This window comes from Cetorhinus maximus, chromosome 22, assembly GCF_964194155.1.
Source record: "Cetorhinus maximus chromosome 22, sCetMax3.hap1.1, whole genome shotgun sequence".
In the NCBI taxonomy this organism is placed as follows: Eukaryota; Metazoa; Chordata; class Chondrichthyes; order Lamniformes; family Cetorhinidae; genus Cetorhinus; species Cetorhinus maximus.
Window position 1 is genome coordinate 46,140,301 of NC_135900.1, and position 27,997 is coordinate 46,168,297.

Consider the following 27,997-nt stretch of genomic DNA (forward strand, 5'->3'; position numbering starts at 1 on the left):
GCTACAGGGACCAAAACTGCCCAAAGTGCTGCATTGTGGTCTCTTAAAAGCTGTGCTGATTCCCAGTAATTCAGTCATTCTGAAGCCAACAAAGAGACTGAGCTAAATCAATTACTTTGTGCACGTATTTTGCCACATAAGTCAATGACCATGTTCTGAGGTCCACTCTAATTGTTGAAAGGTGTGTAGCCTTGGTCTTAGTGTGTATTTTTCAGCTTGCCAAAGATGAAGAGATCACTTTACAGCTTGTGATCCATTCCAATGAGCTGATAAACAATGGCAAAGGTTCTCTGATGATCCCTGGGCCTACATATACTTGTTGGGAGATGCTTACTTGCTTCATTCAAATGGTTATGAAATTGGTTTACAGGAATGGTTTGATGCTGAATCCAAGCATAGTATACCTAGCATAAAAACATAACATCCAAGCTCCCATGTTTCCAGACCTTAGACCCTATCCCACTGACTTCAAAAATACCCAGTTGAACCAAACTCTATATTTGAACCTCATATCTGTCAAAAGTTAGACTATGTTTTGCAGTATTGCTGAACTCCAGGACTAACTGCACCTCTTTCTCCTGATATGATATTACTGACACAATGGCTGTCCTCTGGTTAAAAAAACCCCAACACGTCAGCTGCAGCTCTGGCTAACTATAGGATCATTGCCTTTGGTCTTGTCAAATTGCAAAAGCATTACCATACCCTTGCAACACTAAACTTGTGCTCCCTTCTCCAAGGCCTGTCCAGAATGTTGGGAACCTGTTTCCAATCCAGTATACCTTGCCTAACATCTTTTGTATGCTGAGATAAAATTTCAAAACTTTGGCATCTCAATCTGAAGAACTTTACAGGGTACCCACTCTTTGTATAATTACTGTATTCCTTGTGGCTCATATGCTGTTTTATGAGAAAAGTGTTATACAGTAGAGTGTCGCAAATCCAATTGCGTGAACACTGGACTTCATTAGAATGTGCCATGCATCAACTTTAATAGACTAAAATTCAAAAATAATGTACCTGGACAATTTAGCTAGGCCTTGTATTGGAGTGGCGTGGCACTTGACTAGCTGTCCCCTTCGCCGCCTGCGTGCTGGCTTATTCCCATGCTTTGAGTGACCCTTGACCCCACCTGACTCAGCTTGACCCGAACCGACATTCGGCATAGCTTTGGTCTTGAGATTGCAGGTTTTGAGACACTACTTGTACCATGGAATGCACAATGTATTATTTTACTTGTAACGTTGAACAATCTGTAGACCACAACATCTCATTCTTGACTAGAGTCTCCAGAGGTCAAAATTTAGTTCTTGTTTAGCAGGGAACTTTGCAAATTGCTTAGGAGTTATCACATTGCTTTTGTGGGAGCTTGTTTGCAAATTGGCAGTTATGTCTCCTACATTACAATAGTAATTACATTTCAGAAGCACTTTATTGGGAATGTTGGGAAGTCCTGAAGTTGTGAAAGGCACTATGTAAATGCTTGTTTTTCTTTCTTGATTTTTTTATATTAAATTGAGTGCCTGGCTAGGCCACTTCAGATGGTGCTGTTGAGAGGGTTCGCAGGTTCCTGAATTAATCTGTTTGGTTTTGTAACAGTCTAGCAGATCTAGCCTTGTTTTTTTCTCTGCTGCCAGCCTATAAATGACTAGATTTATTGGTTTTCATTTTCACAATGTGCAGCCACAACATTTGAAGTCATCACCTCTCAGTTGCTGTTCCACAGCCACTACACTTCTGCATCTTCCCCCTTGTTCCTTCTTGCAATGTTGTTTTAATTCTGAGATTTAAAAAAGGCAAGACGTACAATTGAGGCAGGTACAGTAACATATTACAGTCAACAAGGCTATTGATTTATAGTTTACTCAAAAAAAGAATGAGCAGACTCAGCATTTAACCTCGAGAACACCGTGTAATAATAAAAAACTGCCTTTTTCAATCACTGTGAATCAGTAACATTGATGATGGATTGTGAATTAAATGGCATGGCACCATGTTGTACATCATTGTATCATCTGATTCACCATACACATTCATTAACCATCTATTTGTGCATATATCTTTTAAGTTCAGTACTTGGATGCATGTTTAATTGAAAACTCTTAACTATCTGTAGTACACATTACTCCTGTAGGTGATTTTGTGATGGTATCTGCAATATTAATGTATCACAGTGACACACCATAGCTGCTATTTTATAGTGAGCGTATTTGCCCTAATTGTACAATCTGATCACCAGTTTCCCAAAACAATACTCAAAATGCTTCCTGAAGTTTTCTTTCACCCACCATATTTTCCCCGTGTAACTGAGAGTTCTTGTAGTGTATCCACAATAAAGGTTTAAACAGTTCTTAAAACATTTTGTTTGCAAGACCATGATTGCGTTTATCCATTTTATTGTCTTTTGTGTAGTTTAAGTCTTTAAAGTTAAGTATGTCAGTTTAATAGGTAAGTAATGTGAAAACCCAGCAAGTTCTTAAAAATAATCAGGAGTATGAGGGTGAGCTGTCGTATGAGGCAAAGACCGAGCAGCATAAATTGCACAGTAGATAATGGAAATTCTCAAAACACAATGTTTTCCTTCTCAACCTCCTGGTTAGTTTGCACATTGATGATGGTGTGTGTATTGTAGACTGGCAGCTTTGCTCTGTCTTGCCAGTTAGCTGTATAGCTTTGCTTTTTCTTCCCTCACCATGCCTGTGCCCTATCCCTTCTGGTTTGTGGCCCCTGCCAGGGGGGTGTTCTCATCAACTCTGTTGGCAGCTTCTTGCCAAATCGATGTCTAGTTCTGAGGTCCTGAACCTCCCTGTAACAGCAAAATAGGAATGACGGCTAGTAAAAGATAAAGCAGACAAAAAATTGGTGTGTTCTTAGAAAAACAGAAAAACTTGAACCGCACAGTTTTCCTTGAGTTCCGGGTTTATCTTTTTGTATTAACAAGGAAGTGATTCATAGCCAATCAGTTAAGTGTAGTCACTTATATAAGCAAATTTAGGAGCTATTTTGTGAACAGTATAGTTCTTAAAACAGTAAATTTGATAACCAACAACATCAAAGCAGATTAATTGGTTGGTTAAGGGCCCAGTGTTTGTTATTGCACAATGAAAACTCTCTGTCCCACTTTGGATAAGGCCTTTGGATCTCATATGCTTGCCTGAGCATGCAAACGAGGCCTTGATTTAACACAAGGCAGAAACTTGACTATACAGCACTCCCTCTGAACTGAAATGCCATACCCTCTCTTGGGATAGCGATCTGTCCTGTTTTAATTGACCACAGCAGAATATTTGTTATTTGAGGAGAACCTGTGTTGAGGAGAATATGCGCTGAAGTGCTAGAGTGGTGTATGAATTCATGACCTCGTCATTCAGGGGTGAGCCTATTGCTGAATTGACACCTGGATTTCCACAGGGCACACATGAGCTATGCCACTACCCAGACCTTAGAATGCAGCAGTTGAATTACACTATGGCCATAAGTAGCTTTCCCCAGTCAACTACATTGCCCTATTCCCTGAATTGATCCCCCGCTTAACTGCTGCACTTTCCATGAAACCTACAACGGCAGATCTTCTATCTCCCTTAGAGAATATTCTTCTCCTTTAAGCTCTAAGAGCAATGAAACACTTTCCTAGTTAAATATGCTTTGAATCTTACTCATAACAATCTTCTTGATTCTGCTTATTTGAGCTTATTTTTCAGTCAAGGCGTACTTCTCTTCAGGCCACAAGATTAAGGCTGTACAATTACTAGATGTCGTTAGAAAATTCCAATTTAGCAACTAAAGAGATATTTTGGGCTGAATTTCTGCCTGGGGCAGATTGACCTTTGCGATTGGATTAGGACATGGATTCCACCCACTGTCCTAAATCAACCCTGATTCCAAAGTTTTTATTTGTGTCCGAACTCATTAAAAATGTTGGGTGGGCTGCTGACGGTATCTCTGCCACAAAAAGGAGTCTGTGTCCTGTTAGACAGCAAAATTCAACGAGCACAAGTGTTAGAAAAGGAAGTCGGTTCAAAGAGGCAGAAGCATCCAAACACTTTTGACATAGTTGGTATGAAGGCCCTAAAAGAGCCATGGGCAGGAGAGGAAAATCCAACATCCACCAGGTCCTCTCCTTCCAACAGGACCATCAGTGGACTCCTGCTCATTTCTTTCAAACCCCCAACTATACCAGTAGATTGCAGGCTAAAATACATAGTTGGCTGTACATGCATACAAGTGCAGTTCTTAACATGTTCCCCAAAGAAATTCCTTGTGTACAGGTATACTGGTCTATCAAAGATATGCATTGTTAACTACTGGTCTATTAATAAATGTTGTAGGCTTGCTTCATAAAGCTGTTGTTTGTAATATAATTATGCAATTGATATCTGTCCTATGCACTACCTAAAGATTGCTGCCATCCATTCTTCCTTGATTAAATTGACTGCCTCACTTGTTTGAGTAGCAGCATTACATGAATCATTCAACCCTATCCATAAGGCAGTGCAGAAATAAATTTAAATTTGAAATGGGAGATTTATCATTGGTATGCCTTTCAATTCAGCTGGCCACCAAGAATTGAGATTGCATTCAGCCCTCGTTTTCTGTTTCTGTTTAAAAATCTCTGATCCTTTTCATACCACAAAGGTGATCCTGAGTGCAAAAATAACATTTGAGGTAATCCTGGTAGTATCAGTGACCTATGAAATGTTCCTGGAGCGATAGCAAGGCTGCAATATGTTAGTGGTATTTGTTCTTGGATCTGCCATTTTTAGCTATGCAGCTCAGTTTTGTTGTCCTGTTTTTTAAAAAAATGGTCCAATTGCATTAGGTAAGATCTGTGGCCAGATCACATCTGCAAACATTGTGCAGGTTCCTGATGATACTTTATCAGCTTCTTTATACTTTAGGAAGGATTGAGAAGCAAATTGAATCCTGTCTACACAGCAGGGTTCCAAATCATTTTAGTGGCTTCAAATGACAAACTCTGTGCTTGCAATATTGCTCGAATCCAGCCCACAGTTAAATGGAGTGATTCCAGACCAGCGGGAACTGACACATTTACAGAAAGCAGTTCAGCGTTATAAAAAGAGGATGGGGAACTTTGAGCTATTGAGCCCAGTAGGTCTGCGTTAGGTCTGCCAGCATCTGTGGAGAGAGAAACAGTGTTTCAGATTGGACTGGCAAAGGAAGACTTGTTAAATGAATGCATTATACCCATGGAAGAAGAATGCAAAGTAACAGCTGTTATAAGGGAACCTAAAAATAGTCAAGAAAAGGAACGTAGTGAATATGGATCAAATAATTGGGATAAGTCTCCAGGATCTGATGATTCCCACTCTAGGGCATTAGAAAATGGGCAGAGAAATTACAGATACGTTAGTCAGAATTTTCCAATACTCTCTAGATTCAGGAATTGTGCTTTTTTTTGGGTTGGAAAATTACAAATGTCACTCCATTATTTAGGATGGGAGGAAGAAACCAGCTAATGGCGATCTGTCAGTTTAACATTGATTGTGAAGATGTTACTACAATCATCAATCACTCTTATCATTTGATAAGAGTGTCAGCATGAACTTATGAAAGATAGACCATGGTTGTTTTCAGATTGGAGGAAGATTTGTATTGGAGTTCTTCAGGGGTCAGTGTTGTCAAATGGCAAACTCTGCTTGCAATATTGCTCGAATCCAGCCCACAGTTAAATGGAGTGATTCCAGAACAGTGGGAACTGGCACATTTACAGAAAGCAGTTCAGTTCAACCCTTGCTCTTCCTGATATATATTAATAACCTTGACTATGGTGTGCAGGGCTTGATTTCAAAATTTGTGGATGATATGAAGATTGGAAATGTTGTCAACAGTGATGGGGATAGTCTTGAATTTCAAAAGGGCATAGACATGTTGGTGGAATGGGAAGATGAGTGGCAGATAAAGTTCAATGCAGAGAAGTGTGAGCTGATTAATTTTGCCAGGAAAGATATGGTGAGACAGTACAAGATAAAGGGAGAGCCTCTGAAGAAGATGCAGGAACAGAGGAACCTTGGTATGTGCACACATAAGTCCTTGAAGATGACAGGGCATGTTGAAGAGCAGTTAATAAAGCATATAGTATCTTAGGTTATTAATACGGGTATTGAGTACAAGAGTAAGGAGACTATATTGAACTTCTATAAGACACTAGTTAGGCCTCATCTGCTTCCAGTTCTGGGTGGCATACTTGAGGAAGGATGTGAAGGCATTGGAGAGAGTGCAGAGGAAATTCACGAGAATGATTCCCAGGATGAAGAACTGTAGCTATGAGGATAGATTGGAGAGGTTGGGACTCTCTTCATTGGAGAAAAGAAGGCTGAGAGGATATTTGATCCTGGGTATACAAGATCCTGAGGGGTATGGACAGGGTAAATAGTGAGAAACTATTCCCACTCAAGAGAACATCAAAAACTAGAGGGCAGATTCAAACTAATTGGCAAAAGGAGCAAATGTGATGTGAGGAAAATTTATTTCACCCAGAGGGTGGTTGGAGTCTGGAACAAACTTCCTGAAAGGGTGGTGGAGGCAGGTTCGATCGAGGTATTCAAAAGGAAATTGGATTGCTACCTCAAAAGAGAGAATGTGCAAGGTTACAGGGATAAGGCAGGGGAGTGGGACTAGGTGGATTGCTCTTTCAGAGAGCCAGTGTAGATTCGATGGACCGAATGGCCACCTCCTGCACTGTAAAGATACTATGATACAGTGACAAAATTTGACAAATCTAGTTGAAAATTTTGTCACTGCCATGGTGGATAAAGGAGCATTTATTGATGTTACCTATGTGGATGTCAAGGAGGTATATTCCATATAAGAGATTATTAACAGAAATGAGAGCGCAAAGAATTGGAAGTAATCTTGTGATGTGGATTTTTAATTGGTTGGGAGGCAGAAGACAGAGTATAAATACATAAAACCTGCCATGATTCATAGCAAATGACAATTGGTGTTCCCAGGGATCTTTACTGCAACCTGAGTTTTTCACCACATATATTAATGACTTGGAAAGAGTAATTTCTTATGCATCCATGTTGTATACCCAAGTTTGCAAGTAGCACTAAATTAACAGATACAATAAATTGTGTAGATTAAAACTGGAAGTTACATTGGGACATAGACTAAGTGTGTGGCAAATGGAGTTTTAATGTGGAGAACTGAGAGGTCATCCACTTTGCATTTGAGAAATATAAATTAGCATATTTTCTTAATGATAAGACTAGGTATGGATGAGCAAAAGTATTTAGATATTCTTGTACACTAGTGCACAGGTATAAAAAAGTAATCAAAAAGTCAAATGCAATGTTGGCATTTACCTCAAAGTGATTGGAATTCAAAAATGAAAATACGATGTGTCATTTGTTCCGCCGACCCTAATTGGCTAACTGCATCCAGTTCTGGGCACTGAGCCTCAATAAAGATGTATAGGCTTTGGAAGGGTATGGGGCAGATTCACCAAAATTATAACGGGGCTTAAAGAGTTAAATTATGAGGACAAATTGACTTGCATTTTCTTAGTTTAGAAGATTGAGGGGTGATCTAATCAAGATATTTAAAGTGATAAAAAATATTCAATTTGATCAATACAGAGAAATTATTTCCTCCAGTGGGGTAATCCAGATCAAGAAGGCATAATCTTAAAATTAGAGCTTGACTAGTTAGAAGTGAAATCAGGAAGCACTTACCATGCAAACAGTAGTGGGCATATTCCCCAAGTCAATTGAAACTTTCTACTGATCTACGTCTTGAATTTTGTTTTGTAGAAGGCTAGTGAGGGATGTGGAACATAAACAAATAGTAAATTTGAGATAACGATCAATCATGACCTAATTGAATGGCAGAGCAGACTCAAGGGTTTGAATAGCCTACTTCTGTACCCATATTCCTAAGAAAAAAGGTTGTTGTAACGGATTTATGATGTTGCATTAATTGTAACATCCCTAATTGATATACAGGTATGACCACGTGAAGCCGTCAAACCAAGGATTGTCGGAGGTTCAGAGTGGTCCTACGCCATTGATCCCGAAGGATTCTGCCACCGCATCAGCTACTAAACTTACTCCACTTACCAAATTAAATGGTGAAATGAGCACAAAAACAGTGATTGAGGAATCCAACCCTGCAACAACAAGTTCAAACCTGGAGGACTGGGTTAATGCAGCAGAGTTTATACCTGGACAGCCATACTGTGGACGAAGTAAGCTGATTCGACATGTTTACGTGCTTGATACTTAACAAAATAAACAAAAAAAAATCACAAAACAATCTACTGTAGTATTTTTCAGTTTACTTTATATAGCCTCCAATGTTCAAAATTATTTACAATACCTTGTACAAAGCAGTTCCCTACCTATTTACCTTACAAATGAACAAGGGCTACCTGTATAGGAATAGGTAAATGATTCAGATTTGATTTCCTTTTTAAAAGAGCTTTTAGTTTTATGTCTTTTGCTCAGATTTTGTTAAAATTGAGGTTACAATGTTAAAACTAAAACAGCACAATTTGATCTATGTTAGATTTATGAAGGTAAGTTATGTTTCTGTGCCTGGATATTTCTGCCCCCCCATCCCTTGCTGGTAAGACGCACGTTTGGTTTGTTTTTTTAAGGAGCTGGTTTTACAATGACCCTGGAATGGCCTTCAGCGTTTTTTCCCCACTTATTGGTTCTCCTGTTTTCATTGCTCCTAAGAATTACATTTATGCAAAATAATATAATTTTGATAGAAAGTCAAATCAGATGGTGCCCTCAGTCTGAGGACACAAAATGACATGAAGCTTTTAAAGATTAAACTATAAATCGGTAACCCTTCCTAAAATCCACCTTTGCTGGAAGTTGCTAAGCAATGTTTAATTATTTGAGGAAGGAGAAATTCTTTAAGTATCGTGCCTACTCCCTGGTATCTTTCCCTAAATTGTTTGATATTTTAATTGATTTTCTTAAAGAATACAGAAGGAAGATAACGCCGGAAAACATGAGTTTACAATTATGATGTAGAGTGCAACACGCTATAACCAAGGGCAGGGAATCACTGCATGTCAGATATCTTTAAGTTTATAGAACTGCTTTACCTTGTTAAAAGGCAGTGTTAAGTAGAACTTATGGAACATCACACGCTGGCATATTTCTGGAAGTATCAAGAATGAGGGAGGCACAAGGACATCAATCAGTTTAACTACCTATCTGTTACTGGGCGTCATACTGAATAAATGTATTTTGGGCTTTTGTTGAAAACAGGAATTATTGTTGCTGATTTTATGAACCATGCTACGTTTTGCTTAACCAACTCAGAAGTAGACATGTTTACCAATGTCAATAGAAGTGATATTTATGGAATACATGTTTTAGCTAACAATGAGTGTCATATAGTCCTTTGTAAAAAGTGGCTGATGAATCATATTAAATTTTAGTTCTGTTCCCTAAAGGACTTTTCTTTATTCAACTGTTTGGTGAGAATGCTGCAAAGTCTGAAGTAGCTGATTCTTTTTTTTAAGGATAAGGTGGCTCCAAGTACATATGTCTCAAGTGATGAAAGGAAGAACTTTATTCATGTGTCATTTTAAAATGTAGCGTTTTCAACTTTCAGTGGCTTTGTGATATACTGCAAATGTTTGGAGCTTCTGCCATTTAGTGAAGTTGCTGTATTTATGGTTATAAATAGTTAACATACCAAAATCTGCTCCAGTCACTACATATGGTATAGCTCAATTTTGCTTTTAACAGCTCATTTACAATGTAGCCCTTCTGGGATGTCATACAGCATAGTGGAACTTAATATTAATAAGTTATTCTTCCAAATCTCCTTGTCTTTTTGCTGAGGTTTAGTAGTAACTACATAATTATTGAGGATATCTTGACCCCTCCTTAAAATTAGTACTTTACAGGTCCATATTTGTAATAACAAGGCCTTTTCAAGTATAAAAAGTATTGCAAAAAAACTTTCTAAAATGTGTGTAATTTAAGAACTGTGCATCCAAAATTATATCTACTTTTTAAATTGAAAGTGTTGGAGAAAATGGTTGCAACTTAAAAAGTTGTTATTTATAGTAATGTTTTTAAGCAAATAATTTTACTTGTGTATCATATTAAAACACATTCTTTGTGCTGGGAGATCTCATTATTAAAAACCCATCAACACCTGAAAATCACCTTAAATTTTTGCCCAGGAGTATTAGTATAAATGAACATTAATGAGCAGTTTAAATACACTTTCTTAAAATTCCTCATCAGGTGATAGATAAAATAAACAATATTTCCTTTCTCCCAAAAGGATTCTCAAGTGCCTGATCCTGTGTGACTGCTTGTGGATGGTCAGGTACTGAAGCAAATCTGGTTGTAAACATGTGCTGCTGTTGAAACCTGGAGGGGAAACTGTAGCTCCATCTTTCCATTGTTGATCTAGTTTCAAGATGGCAGAGTTGCACCGCACTTTTTTACATAACCAAATGATTTTGGCAGAGCAGATTTTGTTCTTTGAAATTTCTTTTCTTAAAAAAAAATGCACTCCTTTCATTTTTGGGGAGTCTTTTTGTATATTACATACATGCTCCTACCAAGAGGTAGCTAGTTTCCTCCAATGCCGCTTTGAAACTGGTAGCCTAGATATGTAGTTACTCATGGCCTGACTTTTTGTGTGTGTGTGTGTGTGTGTGTGTGTGTGTGTGTAAATGCAATCTTGAAATTAAAAATAAGTGTCTCAATATATATGTCCTTAAATGCTATTCAATGTAGTATGTGTCATCTTCACGCTAGGTTTTATAAGCTGTGAACTTTGACAATGTGACCATATAGAATTAGAATTCTAATATGAAGAGACAGATGCAAGTGTGGTTATTTTCAAAGAATAAACTTACTTAAGAGATTTTTGTTCATTTTGACTATATATTCTAATCCTGTATGAATTATACACACATGAGAGGGGAGCAGTATATTTGCAGTTGAAGCATTTCTCTCTTTTAACTGTATTATTCCACTTTAAATATTGAGGGAGGGAAGTACGATCAACCAAACCTCAGACCATTTAGTCCGACTTAACTGTAGAAATCACTGAGGAAATCTAAAAGGTGAGTCATTATTGAAATGTAAGTATCACAGAGTGGGAATAAATTTAAATCTTCATATTTTTGATACTTTAAACTTTTTCGTTGAGTACTATTGTTTTTAATCAACTGCTGGTATGCAAGCCTGAGTAGGATATCTTTCACTTTGGCAAGACTTTAAGGAGTCAGAGTAAAATAAATTTACTTTTTCTCAATTTAATGGCCAATTGTAACTTGTTGAGCTGTTGACATTTAAATTGACTAGACAGGATACTTTAAAAAAGGAATTTGTTTCCATTAATGACAAAATTATGTAATAACGCACAAACACACAAACACCTTCGGTTGCATTTATTTAGCAGCTGGCATATGAAGCATTGATTCACAAGCAGAATTGCAGCAAGCTGTAAATAAGGACACACAGCTGGATTGAATTAGAAGACTGCAATCAAGCCATCATCGGTTACAATCATATGTGTTATTGCTGTTCGGTCACACTTTACCCCACTCTGCCCTTCTCTGAATTATTTCATGTTACTGTTTTCTCTTTGTATGGTAAGTCACAGGGTTTCTTTGCCTTCCAGCTGTAGTTGAACCCTAAGGTATTTTGTAGTATGGAATGCTTCTCCACTTTGCTTTTGAACTTGCTCCTATAATACGTCTTATACCATTTTGTTGTGCCTAGATATTGCTGTTTGAAGTTTTGTCTAATTTAAAGTATTGTTATATCTACTAAAACTACAATGTATCAGCATTTAAGATAACCTTGTATTTTGTGTAAAAGATCCATGTCTTAAGAATTAAAAGTCATGCATCAACTCCGTCACAATTGTACAAAAATGCATTTGATCATATTTTGTCATTTAATTGATTTTTGCAAGTTGATTCTTATGTGCTCCCTTTCCCCTTCTTCCCTCTTCCCATTGCCTCGAAGGTGGGTGAAACAGATTAGCTTGTAGATGGCTTATGACCTGTTGCCTGTGCTGCTGACTGATCAGGACTGAAGTCTCTTGCCTGAGGTGGTAGTACAGCCCATTTGTAGAAAGCAGCCAAATCCAATTGCGTGTTTAAATGAATCCCTTTTGTTTTTTGATGTCATGTACCTTCATTCTTTCTGAATTTTTCTTTACATTATTCAAATACTTAAAAAAAATCTGAAGTTACTTCAAATTATATTTTTCCTCATGGTTTCATGTTATATTTTTAAACAGTTCTCCTTGTAGTCCACCAGTAGAAAGGAATGGCATTTGTAGCCATTTACAGGTGTAGGTGATTGTGGATGGATTCACACACAGTGAAAGAGAAAAGTTGCAGATTGATTGTACTGTTTTTAGCATAATTCAGACAAATGGGTGTGGGATCCCAGAAAGATTATAACATCAGATACAAATGGTTTTGATACGATCGAGAAGAAAGGAAGGTGTACAAGAGGGATTGGGAAGTTGTAGCGAAACATACAGGGAAGGGGTTAAGGATCATTCCATACCTGTTTGAGATTTTTTGCTTTTTTTTCTTGTAAAGTTAAATGCTACTGTATATAAACTGTTGTCTGATTGAATCCAGTTTGGTGACATTAAGATACAATTTTGAAATACCACTATTTTATGTAAGTGTAAGTCTGCAGTAAAGAATGTAATGATCCACAGCATAGATTTTTTTACCCACAGTAAATTTTTGTCCAGGAATTCCGAAACTGTTCTCTATTTAATGTGGTTTTAATACGCCCAAATCACTTCAATAAAACATACAATAACCAAAACATGTACTATTAGAAGTTCTGCTTCTCAAAATCTATTCCCTATTAACAGTATTTTAGCTAGGTCCACAGAAATTGGATAATTTTTATTTGTGATTATGATGTAGTGAAGTGCTATTTTCTGTTAGAATTTTACCAGAACTATTGTTTGGGTTACTGTAATCCGAAGCCAGTCTAATATAATTACTGTCTGTATTTTTCAATAATGACAGTTAATAACCAAGTTGTATGCCATTGACATGAACTTTTGGGAGAGTTGCTACACAGTAAGCCAAAAACTGAATTAAAACACCACATTAAGTTACATTTATATATTCAATAATGAATCATTTTCAGACAAATTGTTCTGAGTTCAGGTGCCACTTTAATACCTTTCCATTGTTGTTTTCTTGGTTTTGATTTAGATTAAGAGCTTGTATATCTTTATGTAAAGTAATTAAATCAATATTTTGATTAATATTTTATATTACTGCATTGTAATTGGTCCTGGATATCCCATTGTTCTCTATTTATTTATGGATAACTATCGTGATCAACTGACATCTCAGAAAAAGAAGCCCATTAGAACATATAAAATTGATTAATAGCTGTGTATTTCATAATCATTTCTGCATTTTGATGAATGAACTATACACATTTTTGTAGTCCCTGAGCTGTTTTATATGGGTATCAGAACAGAGGCAAGCAGTCATTTATACAAAAAAGGCGAGATCAGTCATATAAAGCCCTTACTCTGTGGATAAATGTGAGCCTGCAGCAATATTTGCTGTTGACTTTCTTGAACCGGTCGCTGATTATTTGCTTTAATATTTAAATAAGTCCAATCTTTGTAACTTTCCCATAAGGTTTCAATCTGCATTTACTCTACTTACCTGGCAGCTAAAATAAAAATGAGTGGATAGAGGGAGATTGCATGTTCTATGTTCACAGTGTAGTTAATGCAGCAGCATGCTTTACTAGGTTTAACATTTTTGAGATATAATTTGCATACTACTAGACTGTTTGGCAGGAATCTAAAATAAAGGGTTGAGTGAATTTTCCTTCACTGTTCAATGTCAAATCAAAAGAAACCTTTGCCTGGACAAGGAATATCACTGTTACTGTATTTCTTTTCAGAAAACTCTGACTTTTGTGATCACTGACAGGCATTCAGTCAATCATTAGTCCAGGCTAGTGAAGTGCCAGAAAGTAGTGCAGCGTACACCCTTAAAACAATGAGGTGATGGCTATACAAATATCTGATCAGAAACTCGCGAGTACAGCAAAAACTAGAGATCAAATTGGCAAGATGTATGAAAGACTTCTGACGAATCATGCCATCACTGGTTGAATTGATTGTGCCATGGTCTTTCCTGCCTTATGTCCTGAGCTTGGAAGTCTACTTCATATACAGGGCACTTCAAATTCATAAATCAATGTTCTTGCATACTGTTGATAGCAGTGTTGGAAAGGCAATAAACAATTGAGTAGGATAATAGCATTAAACAAATTCCTATGATGGACTTTGCAAAGAAGCAGTAAGTCCAAGTGTTGAAATAAAACTGCCTAGTCCTCGGATCGAAACCTGACAAAACCTCTGTGGCCTTAACCAGAAGGGCTTGGAATACCTTGAAGACAACATTAGTTCGTTAACTGGCTGATATTGGGAGAGAAATGGAATCATAGAAATTTACAGCACAGAAGGAGGCCATTAGTTATGTGTCTCAACCATTGTTATCAATGCGCTGACTAATTCCATATACAGCTGACTGCAGTTCATGAGTGACAACACCACATAGTTTGCCGCAGAAGCTTTTGAACTAATTTATCTTTCAAATTATCCACAGTGGTGTTCAAAGGAGAATTCTATTTTAGTTTTCCTATGTATAAAAAAACAATAAGAATAGTTTCAATAATGACAGAATAACACTGGCATTATTGTACTATCATTTAACATATTTTTAGATAAACATATGTATTGTGTATGATAAAAGGAAAATACTGTGGATGCTGGAGATCTGGAATAAAGCCAAGTGCTGGAAAAACTCAGCAGGTCCGGCAACATTTGTGGGTTTTAACCCATCACATTACCTCTCTTCAGTTCCGAAGAAGAATCATATTAGGCTTGAAACGTTAACTCTGTTTCTCTCTCCACAGTTGTTGCCAGACCTGAGTTTTTCCATCAATTTTTGTATTGTGTATGAACTTGATTCATACTTGATTCATACATTTCAATAGATCTGTTTGTAACATTTCTAGCTGTACCTCAACCTCTGATAATCCCATATTATTTTATGGTTCCCTAACCAGCAGAAAGGGTATACTAATTCTTTGTTTCACCTATCATATATTACAACAATATTACTTGGTCAGATGCCTAAAGATATTTTATGCCTGTCTTCAGTTTTCAGTTCTGAAACACTCTTCCAGCTTCCTGCATGTATAATTACCCTAGTTAAATTGGATTGCTATATAGAAGAAGGGCAACAGTTTGAAAAATCCAGAAAGTTGTTTCTTGTGTGTCTGTGAGCACAACTGGATAATTCTGCAAATGTGATAATTAACAGGCCTGCAATAATTGTCTGCATCCATGTAATAAATGATTGAATTAATTTCTTTGTATATTTCTGCATTTGGAAATTTGTACTGCATTGTAGTGAATCATTGTAGTAGATATGGAAATACCTAAGAATATTGTAGCGAAGAATGTCTCGGTGATTGCTGCTCAAATCAGTTGAAATATTTTAAAGATTTTTTTTCAATTGCTTATTTAGAGATGATGTGGGTTATGCCAGATCAGATATACTAGTATGTATTTAGCATTAACATAATTGAACTGATCAAAACTCTTTATTTTTACGCAAAAGGAACACTACTTTAATTTGCTGTGTTGTGCTTTAAAACTAAAACTTCACAATGCTTATCCATAGTGTTTTGAAGCAGGAGGAACCATTAAGCTTATAATTTTGAATGTGCACGTCAACTAATGATAGGAACAATTTCAATCTCCAGTGTCACTGAGTTACTTATCACAGTAATGGAGTGTGAAAAGGCAAGCAGGAGTCTGGCATTTCCTTGCAGGGAGAAATATCATTTGAATTTAGTGTGTCTGTTGGGCTGCTGTTATGTGCAACTCCCAACACACTAAAAAGTATAATCCCAGAAGCCAGCCACCCGCCCTTTAGCAACATTAGTTGGAAGGCCCAGGGAGGACACCTATGAGCTTTTTAAAAAAAAGTAAACCTTCAAAGGAGGTTAGATACCCTTGGTGGAGAAAAACTTAAATCCTTTTGACTGTTTTACACACAATTATGCAAAATAATTTGAACTTAAGAAGTTTAGATGTGTCAGTTGCTCCTTTAATACAAAATACATTATTTAGAAGTACTTTGTAGCATCAAGTTTATTAAATCTAGTTTTTGGCACAAAATATATTTATGGCATGTCATGGATCACTCCCCTTCTTGTAGTGTGCAAGTTATTTAAATGTGTAAGATGTAATGTGGCACATATTAAGTGATACAACATATTAAAATTCACAGAGCAAAAATTGCATTTGTTAACCTAAGCAAAAACTCTAGCACCAATATGGTGGCCTCCTCATGGGCACTACTTATCTGCTTTAAACTTAACAGTCTAAAAGAAGCTATATCAGCATACAAAAATACCAGTTATTAATAAATTGCTGGGCATTTCTAGATGGCATGCAAAACGCATTTTTGTGTAATACAATCTGTATAACCACTAAAGTTTTCTCAGTTTTTGTTCTGTCAATTTTTGATCTCTTTTGCATTGCTTAAAGGGACTGAGAGTTCCTTTACTAACATTTATACAAAGCAGAAGGTAAATAGGTATCTATTCATTGATATAAAAAGAAATTCAGAGCCACAGCTGATCTTTAACTTTATTGGTTTCAGGTTAAACCATTGGACACACTTTCTTCCATGTCCACCCACCATGACCGTTTTTAAAAAATGATAACATGATACTGGGGCTTAGAGGATTGAATTGTGAAGACAGGTTGCATAAACGTAAGTTTTAAAGAAGATTGAGGGGTGATTTGGGTGAAGTGTCTAAAGAAAGCAGACACAGAGAAAGTGTTTCCTTTGGTTGCGGGGAAAGGAAGATGAAGAACGAGGGGTTATATCCAGATACAGACAATTTAGAAAGGAAATTGGGACGCACATTTTCACACGAGGGTAGTCGAAATCTGGATTTCTCTTCCCCCAAAATGCTGTAGATATTGAGATCAAGCTTTCGAGACTGAAATTTTTGTTGGGTAAGGGTATCAGGGAATATGGAGCTAAATCAGATAATGTATTTACGATACAGATCAGCCAGGATTTAATTAAATGGTGGGACCAGGCTTTTGGGAATAAATGGGTTACTCCAGTTCCAGTGTACTGTGTCCCCAAACTTCCTTCACTCTGCTTAAGTGCAGGTTTCCCGTTGTGGTACCCTTTTCCCAGCTCTCCCATGACTTTTCATTTGTCAATTGTGTTTGAGTCCAAGTTTATTATTTTAATGCTAGCTTCCCCACTATTACAATATAATTTTAAAACAACTTTCGTTTACATTGCACCTTTAATATAGGTACATTTCAGAATCATGAAATGGCAAATCAGTCAAAAATTGAAGCTGAGCCAAACAAGTGGATATTAGGAGGGCTGACGAAAAGCTTGGACAAAGAGGTAGGTTTTTAGGAGGGTCTTAAAGGAGGAGCAATATGGACTGGCAGAGATATAGGGAGGGAATTCCAGAGCTTAGGGCCAGAAGATTGAAGGCTGTATAAGAAGGTAGAGTTGATGGAATGCAAAGTTTTCTTGAGGATTGTGTGGTTGGAGGAAGTTACAAATATGGGGAGGGGTGAGGCTATGGAGGGATTTGAACATGCAATTTTAAAATGGAGGCATTGGTCGATCTGGAGTCACCGTAGGTCCATAAGTACAGTAGTGATAAGTGAGTGGGACTTTGTGGGGTGATGTAAAGGGCAGCAGAGTTTGAGTGAGTTCAAGTTTTTGAAGGGTCGAGGTGAATCAGAAGAGCATTGGAATAGATAAGCATAGTGTTGAGGAAAGGATGGGTGTCATCAGCATATATGTGGAACTGACATAATGTCACTCACATAGATGTGGGATAGGAGGTGCCATCGACAGATCCTTGGGACATTTCAAGGGTGATGGAGTGTGAAGAGAAGCTAGAGATTTTTTTGGCTGATTTGATAGGTCTAAGTGGAGCCAAGTGATGTTAATTGCACTCAGCTGGACAATAAATGAGAGGCATTGAAGGATTGTATGTTGGCTGTCAAAAGCTGCAGGGGGGTCAAGAAGTGAGGAGGGATAGTGTACCACAGTTACGGAGCATGTCTTTTGTGGCATGGATAACAGCTATTTCTGTGCTAAGGCAGGGACAGAAACCTGATTGGAAAGGTTCAGGCATGGAATGGTGAGAAAGGTGGGTACAGATTTGGGGGAATTTAACATTTAATTAATATTTAATGACTTTAGCGAGGAATGGGGGGCTGCAGATAAGTCAGTAGATTGCAAGGACAGACGGTTTGAGGGCAGGTGTTTTGTAGAGGTGTGTGATCATGGCAATTTTTAAAAGGTGGCAGGAAATAACACGAAAAGGAACTGTTTACAATGTCAGCTAACGTGTAGGCCAGGAAGGGATGTTGGTCAGCAGTTTAGTAAGAATTGTATTGAGAGAAAAGGGGGTGGGTCTTGTGGATACGTGAGCTTGGAGAGAAAAGAGGAAAACAGACATAAGGCACAGCTTAGGGCTAGCTAAAGGGGAACTTTGGGGGGTGTTTAGCTTGGAGAAAAGGAGGATGCAGCTGAATGAATGGTCTCGGTGTTGGTGCCAAAAATATTCCAGGAGCTCCTTGCACTTTTTCGAGATCAGGGGAGCAAGATTTAAAGAGATGGTGGGGAAAAGAAGCTGGGGCTACCTTTGCATTCAGAATGATACTGAAATAGCGGGCAGTCTTAGCAGAAGAGTGTGAGGCCAGATGAATGTATGTGTGATGCAGCTGGCTCTGGCTATGAATGACTAAAACAGTTGTGCGCCAGATATGTTCAAATCTGAGTTCCTCAGATTTGAATTAAAGATGTGGGAGAGTGACAGTTGTGAAAGAGAGTAAGGGCCTTACTGATGGAAAAGGCATCAACGGTTGAAGGAGCGCTTGAGCAGATCAACAGTGCAGAAGTATTATGGCAAATGGATGTTCAAAGGCTAGACAGTTGAGAGTTTGAAAGAGCATGTATAAGTGATTAGAGAGAGTTTATTTAGGGTGACTCAGAAGGAATAAGAATGTGAGTGGTGAGGGATACAAGGAAATGGTCAGAGATGGTTTTGCTTGCGATTAAAATTATGGCAAGTTTGAAGTGGTACTTTGGGTTTCCTGCTTTTCACTAATTTTCATGAACTTATTTAATGAAGAAATATTGAAATATTTGAATAAATCCAAAAGTGGCCAAAACAAACACAAAATCATCAAAAGTTAATACTGAAAATTTTACTGATGCCCAATTGAGCCTGTAGTGACTATCTTTTTTTTAATGTTGGCTTCAGTATTCTGGATATCATTAGGTACCTGAGATTCAATGAGGATTGGAGACTAGTAACTTGAACTTGACAGGAATAATTTGCCTCAGTTACACACAATGTGGTTCCTTTAAAGGCAATAATGTTGCAGCTGTAACCAGTAGTAATTGAACTGCACTGTACACTACGCCCAGAACTGGAATTTCCTCGGCATTTGCACGCAGGAAGACATGCAACCTGTGCACAAACAACTTATGAAACTTTAAAGATCATATATATCTAGGTGTAACTGTGATTGCACTTGTGGGAGGAAACTCTGGCCTCAGACTGCACTCTTGAAATAAGCTGGGTATTTTTGTAACTCCATCACTGAATCCACATCCAGCTTGCAGTGTGAGAATTGTGTCATAACCCATTGAACTGAAATATAGGCTATATTTTGCAGTCTGTAGTGAAGCATGTGCGTTTGCTGCTAACCTCAAAGAAAGCAACCCACAAAGATCCAGTGGTCTCTGTGAAATGGTTTCTCACTTTCCCGATGACCATATAAAACTGTGCCAAGTCAACAGGATGTCTTGGCGTGCAATGACAAGCAGGTAAGCAGCCAATCACATTGAAGTATTCACATACAGCAAACCAAGAAGTTAAAAGCACTTAATATCCTCCACTTTCAATTAAATTTTCATACACCAAAATTAATTGATTAGATTAAAATAGAAGCTAAAATATCATTATAATTTAAAAAAATATATATATAATGTAGAAAATGTTATGGAGAAATATGACATTTCACATATAAAATTAGTTTTCAGGGCCAGTGGGGATGTTTAGTAGTAAACGTGAAGTTAGTACACCAGTTATTCCTCATTCAATAAGTGAGACTAACAACGTAAATGGAAATTCTTGGCAATTCATTGCTTTCCCATTGATTATAGTATGGAGGGGACCTCAACAGAGCACTTTCTTGAGGAATGTGGAATCACTGACAGCAATTTATGGATTTCCACAGTATTCTGCGCATTTGTGGACTCCCAAAGATGCTGTTAATTTTAATGGAGTAATGACGGTAAATGTTGACAGTTTCACTATCATTACCACTGCAAAATTTGGGCCATAACTTTTTACTAAAGGTTTTTCTTTTTATGCTGATTATTAGAGTGTTGTATGGTTGTGAATAGGCTGCAGTCAAATATCAAATCTAATTGTCACTCCTTTAATGTCAAAGTGATCAACTGGAAGTTAAAAGTAACTTGTTAATAGAAAAGAAGAACCCTGCTGGAGTCTTGCCTGGGACTCTGGTGTTCACAATTTTTTAAAAAATACACAAGTTATATGAAAATTATAGATGGGACCAAAGGACAGTTAGATGCCAAGCATAATGGGATCACTGAATTAACCGGATGCATAAGTTCATCTATTAATACAAATTTGAAGGTGAATATAAATTTTGTACGCAAGAAAGGATTTAATTGAAAAGATGATTAAGGGTAGGTATGGCACTGTTATTTTCAAGTAATGCACAGTGAGAGTTTTATGAGTTCTTTTAGCTCTCATATAAATTAACTGCCAACTGTGACTTCCTTGGAATTGATTAACTCTTAAGTAAGGCTGTGGAAACTGGTTTTATACCTTGAGTTTTTCAGAAGTAAAAAGAAAGGAATATTAATCAGAGTCAACTTCAGGAGACTTCTTTTCTGATCATAATTGCCACCCAATAAATGCAAAGTACATTACTGTATTTCTTTACAAAAAAGCTTTTCCTGATGCTGTTATCCCCTGCAAAGCACCTCAGTATGGTTCAGTTACAGTAGTAGACTTGGAGAGTAGCTTTAGCCACACTGTTATCTACCTCAGCAGATATCTGTTTAATAAGAATAAAATGACCCTGGAGCAACTGTACAGGACTTCATAGTGATTAGTGGATGTGATTGCCCAAAGAATTCCCCAACCTGATGTCCAGTAACAGACGACAGTGCTCTTTGGAAGAACCATTCAACTGCTCATTATTCCTCAAAGGTAGATGGTGTATTTGCAACTAATGTGTGGGCCACATGAGGTAAGAAATTAACATCCAACTATACAGTAAGGTTTACCTTTCATGATTTAAATTTAACCTTTTGAGAAATCTATCATTTTAACTGGAAAATACACAGTAACCTACTTGCGATATACTGATTACATTCGATAGTCAATGTTCAAACCTCTCCAGTTCCATGTGTTCTATTAATTTCAGGTTGTAAACCATGGAATACTGGTTTTCTGAATGTAGCGACAATGTTCATATTATGAATGTTGGTGTGAAAATTTGGAATTTGTTAACTCAGTTTTGAATGAATTTTATTGACTGTCTATCCAAAAACCTATAGAAGTGATCACAAAACTTTCATGAATGTCTGGATTGCATTTGGCTCAGACTTTCTATGATCTAGATTATGTAAATTTAATTTTTTTTCAAGCTTAAGATATTGAAAGCTTTACGCAATATTTTATGTAGGGCCAAAGTGTTAGTTACAAACCAACAGAAGAGACAGAATGACTGGGAGTGGTATTGAAGTTTATGTAAGCTACCTCCTGAAATTATGATCCAGAAGCTTGGATCCTTTCATAAAATGTTAAAAGCACTTTAAACAGCTCGTTTTCTTATTTAAAAGCTTTTAGAAATAAAATCAGTTAGATTTTTAAGCTTTATAAAGAAAATGAGAGAGTATAATCAAAATCCTGTGACCTAAGCTGCTTGTATGATATTGTTTAAAGCACTCAGTACAATTAAAACTTTGAAGGGCCCAGGCAACGGCGACACTGGACACTTTGCATATCCCTTGGACCCTTTTCTTGCAAATTCTTCAAACTGGAGAACTGATGAGCTGTCTGAGTGATGCAAATGCTATGAAGGACAGTAAAACCAACTTGTTACACACTTTGTAAAGCCAACACTGGTACAACTTATGTTTTCATTCCCAATATCATGTAAATTAATTATCAGCTCCTCCATCACCAGTGCAGTTTGTTCTGCTCTCGATTACTTGCGTTTTTGTTGCGGTGACTTTACAGCAGGCTCACTTTGCAGAATTCATCCATTCTGGAAGAAATGTTTGGCTCTCCATTTAATCATGTAGAACCATTTTTTAAAAACCTCTTCAAATAATGTTTCATTCAAACATGTCTGCTCGAACTTCAAACAGAGGAAATGAGTCCAAAGAAAATATTACAGCCTGATGAGGAAGTTATCTGGGTGGCAGACGGAGCTGCAACAGGCTACTTAGGATCTGATCCAACAAGAAATTATAGGGATTGAAGATGAGGGATTAGTGAGTTACCTGCCAGCTTTCCCCGAGCAACTCACCTCTGGCTAATTGAGTTTGAAATTTTCCAGTCCTAGTGCAAGTAGAAAAGAGTAATATACACGCCATACATTATTGAATTCCCAGCTTTTTGCCTGCTGTGTACTGTACATAGAGGATTTGAGAGTGAGACCTAACTGACTCGTGCAATGACAGATGTGAGTGAATTGTTACCTTTTTACCTGGTGTATACTTAATCTGTACTTTGGTAATTAATGGTTATAAATAAATTAATTAATTGCTTTTGTGCTACAGACCATTTAGGTTGGCACAGAGAGATAAGCTTATACAGTACAATTGCACACATGGGACTCATGCCTGCAGTTTATGGCTTATTAAAATTCAACATTAAAACAGTTCTGACACAGATCCAAACAATGGCTGCACTTGAAATATCCAGTTTATGGTATACTGATTTCCTTGCTTCAATGTAAGAAGGTTTGTAGAAATATCAAGCATAATAATTTCACTCATCTTTCTTGTGCTCCTATTTCGCCCCTCACACAAAAAGTAGAACAGTGCTAGGAAATTTCCATCTGGCCAACTTCAGTGTCAATCATTAACTGCCCAGGAGGTTGTGAGTAGCACAAGACGACTTGCCCTCCTTATCTCCCTCCCTTTAGAAAGTGCCTCGGCTTCACTAAACGCACTCTCATGGTGGTCTGAACTGGAGGAATGTGAAAGAGAGCATTGATAAACCACAGCATTAGACCACCAGCTTTTACATCCAGGGAAAACAATGGTATACAAGTACTGTAGGAGTAAGGGCCTGCCTACAATCTTAAGTTTTCATTGCCCCCACCTCTTACCCATTCCATAGCCACTATTAATAAAACACTCCCCTTTAGACGAAAATTTCAACTTTTCGTAAGTGGCCAATTAGAGACCTACCATTTTTGCTTTTTTTTTATCTGAAGACTTGCTCGAGCAACTTTTGCCATGGGACCACCTTTTCTTGTCAAGATTGAATTTTTCTCATTGTATTGGTATGCATTGTATTGGTGCGTAGCACTGGGTAGGATCCTGATCCTTGATAATGAGAGCTGCCTGATGGTGCAGACACTGCATAAGTTACATGAGCAAGTGGTTTTTCTTTCCCCAGTTAGATGACCTGATGTGACGGGTTTCATGTGTGTTTTTCTTTCATTGACGTTCTTCAATTGGGAGAAGCTATAGATAACATTTATTGAATTTAGGGGTGAAATTTCAGAATTAAAACTCCCAGCTTTCCCTAAAGGACATCACTGCCCTTTTTAAGATTTAACTTCTGTCGCATTTTGTTTTGGACTGTCTTCTAATGCAGTCTGGGTAACAATCAAAATTCAAAATTGTAACTTTTATATTTTTGACAAATGTAGATTCCTGTTGGTAATTAGTTATAGGACCATTTCAAAATTCTCGTTACAGCTGTACCAATTTGCCATGAAACAAGAATGGAAGATTTATTAATAGAAGAAAGTTTTGAGGCCCCACAAACTGGTGAAGATGTGAAGAAGCAGATGTGCCCATATGCTGCCTTAGGAGAATGTCGATATGGTGTTAACTGTGTGTACCTCCATGGAGATGTGTGTGATATGTGTGGCTTGCAGGTTCTTCATCCAACCGATGCCTCTCAGAGATCAGACCACATTAAGGCAAGTAACTGAACTGAAAGTGAGGCTATTATATTCGCTTAAAACATTTGGGTTGATGTGATTTATGGTGTTGCAGAACTAAGAGAGAATTGATGTGTACTTGATCTACATCAGCCTTAAGCTGTTCCATTTTTTAAAATTGAAGTCGTTAGGTAAAATTATTCCCATGCAGCACATCAACTTTCAGATTTGCGCAATTTATTCTGTGGCTATTTTGTCACTGCTGCTGCTTATTCATGCTTAATACTTAATGTTAGCATTAGTCAATGAACCATTTCAGGATTTATTTAAACTTGCAGTTGATATGTTTTTATAGAATATATATAGTGGGTATGATCATAAATTACAGAAGTCTGTATTTAAGTTCAAGCTTCCTATCTCAAGCATGCCTGCAGTTTACAAGTTGTAAGTTTCTCTCCACACACCAACCATCTGCCTCCAGCCCCACCTAGTAAAAAAAAACACCTATAAAGTGCAGACTGTAATAGCTCTGAATCATTACGTTTTTGGAAAGTGTAGCAACCTTGTGCAAGACAGCTGATCAAATATCAGTACTGTACTTTCTAACTACACTAAAGAATGTTTAAAAAAAATAGGTTTGTGTAGAGAAACAGGGTTATTTTGGATTACATGCTGCCTTAGAAGAATGATGATATGGTGCTCTTTATTTTCCATAAATTACATGAGCTAATAGCAGGAAAAGCCATGAACAAAGCCCCTTGGAGGCATTTTTGGTACTAAGGCTTCAGAACGACCTTTTTGGTGCACCTTTCCTGTGCTTCACAAAGGATTAATGTGGTGGTCCTCATCAGGGAGAAACATTGCCCTTGTAAATAGAGTTTGCATTTGATTTTTGCTTTTTTGTGTGTTTTTCAGCTTGGAAAGCAATTTGTCTTTCATTATGAAATTTGTTGAACAATTATATTGCCAAAGTAAAGCATTCCCTCTGTCTGGGCTTCAGTAGTGCCAGACATCCATGCCTGGTACCATTGTGCCTTTTTTTGGGCTTTTCTTCCCTTACCAGTAAAGCTATTCTTCAGCTCCAAAATTGCATATACCAACCCATGTTACATACACCTGACCAAGAAATTTTTAAGAAGTGGTGGGGGTTGAGGGAGTTATTTCTCATAATAACTATTTCGTAATTGCCAGTTTTGTTTTTTTCCCCCTTTTTCCCCCAAACATAATACCTTTGTCAGTTGTGACTTTGTATAGTTCAGTCTATTAAAGCAGACTTGTCTCAACATAAACCTTTTTCACCAACTCAATCCAAAGCAGATCATATAATAACACACTTTCTATTTTTGCCCTTTTTGTACCAAAATTCTTTAGTTGAGAACATTTCCTCACTATTTTTCCAACTGACTATCTGAACTTAATTGTTCAGAATTTATGAATGCCTGGATGCTTTACCTCAGTACCCTCCATACCATATCCCCTTTTTGCTAATGGCCTGTATTTTTTCATTGTGTTAAAAAGTAGGCTTTTCAATTAAGATGACCAAATGTGTTTGTTTTCCAATCTTGCAACTTGTTGGTTCCTTGATTTGCAAAATTAGTTTTACCTCCTTACATAAAGTATTTTACCAGATTAATTTGGGAATAAAATACAATTCCCTGTGAGTATATCTTGCTTCCGGATTTGAGAATTTCCTTCAGACATAACTCTGGTGGATAGCAGCTGCTGTGTAGTTAAAGGAAGTCAAACAATATGGTTATATTTTAAATTTCTAATTTTTAGATTCAAAAAGGAAAAGTGCAAGTACGTGGTGTAGAAATGGGTTTGATATGAATGATAAAGTAAGGTTCACAAGGCTTTAAGAAAGGCAGAACAATTTGCAATATTGTAGCTAAGTTAGCTAATTGTGGTGGTCCAGTAATTTACCTAACATTGAAAGAATCTTGTGGTGGAAAATCATTTGGCAGGTAAACTAAGCACTTAGGTGCCTCAAGGAGATTCTAGCAAGTGTATAAAGAAAAACGTTAATATTCCTTCTACTTTCTAGTCCCCTAAACCCCAGGGATTCAGTAAAATCTCAGATCAGTTTCTAACAAAATTAAGATATTCAGTCATTCAATTTAAAATGACTGACCAACCTTTCCAGAAGATTATTTTGCACTCACATATCACAAGTGTCAGTCATTTCATTTTGTAGAAGATTATTGGGTTTCGTAGTCAAAATAAGAATGACCGATACATGTATTCCTTCTAGCTTCATACCCACAACTGTTCATGCAATTATTTTCAGTGGCCCTACTTCATCTTGCTAATTGAGCATTCATTCAGCTATCCTTATTTTAGTAATCATCAGAACTTCCCCTCTCTTTTTCTCTGTGTAAGAAAATGTGAGTAAATTAGAACACATATCCTCTTTCTGCAAGTTCTAGGTATGTCTGAATATCTCCTTTTCCTTGCTAACTTCAGAGGAGGTACCCATGAACATGAGGCCCTTTGAGATTTCTTATCTTTCAATTCCTTTCCAGTGGACAGACTCCTCAAAACGAGTCATTATCGACCAAAGATCTGAGGTTATTAACAGATCATAATTTGTATACAGTTAAACATTTCTTTTAGCCATCTTAAATTGGCCCTTTTCAGCAAGAATAAAGGAAGCTTCTGTTTTGACTTGGTGTACCCAACAGTGAGCGTTCTTTCAAAAGTTCAAATTACAGCAGTCACTACTGTCTCTGACATTGGTAATGAATATATCTCTGGCAGATTTGGGGCCATATACAGAGTACATGGACCAATGTAATAAATTCCACTAGAGTCCTGATCACACCAAGCAGTCTGTAGCTTTGCCCAGTACAGATAGTGTTATTAAACTATCTCTGGTTAAGCAACATGTTTTTAGTTAAAAATGACTGTTGCATAATAGAAATAGGAAGGAGCTTGTTTGCAAGTCTGAGGAAGACAATTTGATTAAAATTTGTCAAATAAATTGAAACTCCATACATTTGGTACAGCACATGCTACGATTCTCTTCCAAGAGTTAGTGCTATGAATGATGTAACAGGACAATTGAGCAGATTTGATTATTATCCATCCATGTTAAGACGTGGCAGGTGATATGTGCCAGGTGGACCAAATCCACAACGGAAACTTGGCCACGTTATCACAATGGTTTTGCAATTTGTATTTATTATGAAGAAGATTTGGGCACTGAATTCAGAGGTAATGAGTCCACTAACACCTTTAGACATTTAAAAAACTAAATTAGAACATTTATTAACAAAAGAAAAGATTTCAAGCACATACATAAGATTACAGTTACCTAATATTATAACAAATCCCCAAATTCCTAATTAAACTGACTCCCAAATACACACACCCTTTAAGGCAACAGTACAAAATAGATTTTAAATTTAAATAGCAAGCCAGCAAATTTACCACAGCACCCACTCGACAGTAGAATTCCAAAGGCTTTTTTCCAACTTTAGTTACTGGACACAGCAGATTTTTGCAAACATGGCTGGAGGCTTCCCCGAGGCTGTTTTACACACTCCTTTTAGTTCTTATATGGCACCCTCATCATCATCTTCCTTCCATCTTTATATATGTTTCTCTCCCTTTAACCTGTAAATTCCATTGTTTTATATGTCTTTGGAAACGCACTTTTCCCATAATATAAAAATATTTCACGTTGCCAATATGGTCAGTAACTTTTGGGAAAAATAAACATTAACTTTGT

The 27,997-nt window shown here is 37.1% G+C and overlaps 1 protein-coding gene across 1 annotated transcript in view; it reads left to right on the plus strand.

Annotated features, from left to right (window-relative positions):
- mkrn1 (makorin, ring finger protein, 1) overlaps positions 1 to 27,997 on the plus strand; it is a 94,045-nt gene that overhangs the window by 33,358 nt on the left and 32,690 nt on the right. Inside the window, exons 3-4 of the mRNA XM_078568249.1 lie at positions 7,968 to 8,209; positions 24,080 to 24,306. Of these exons, the coding sequence (XP_078424375.1) occupies positions 7,968 to 8,209; positions 24,080 to 24,306 (469 nt within the window). The remainder of the gene's footprint in view (positions 1 to 7,967; positions 8,210 to 24,079; positions 24,307 to 27,997) is intronic.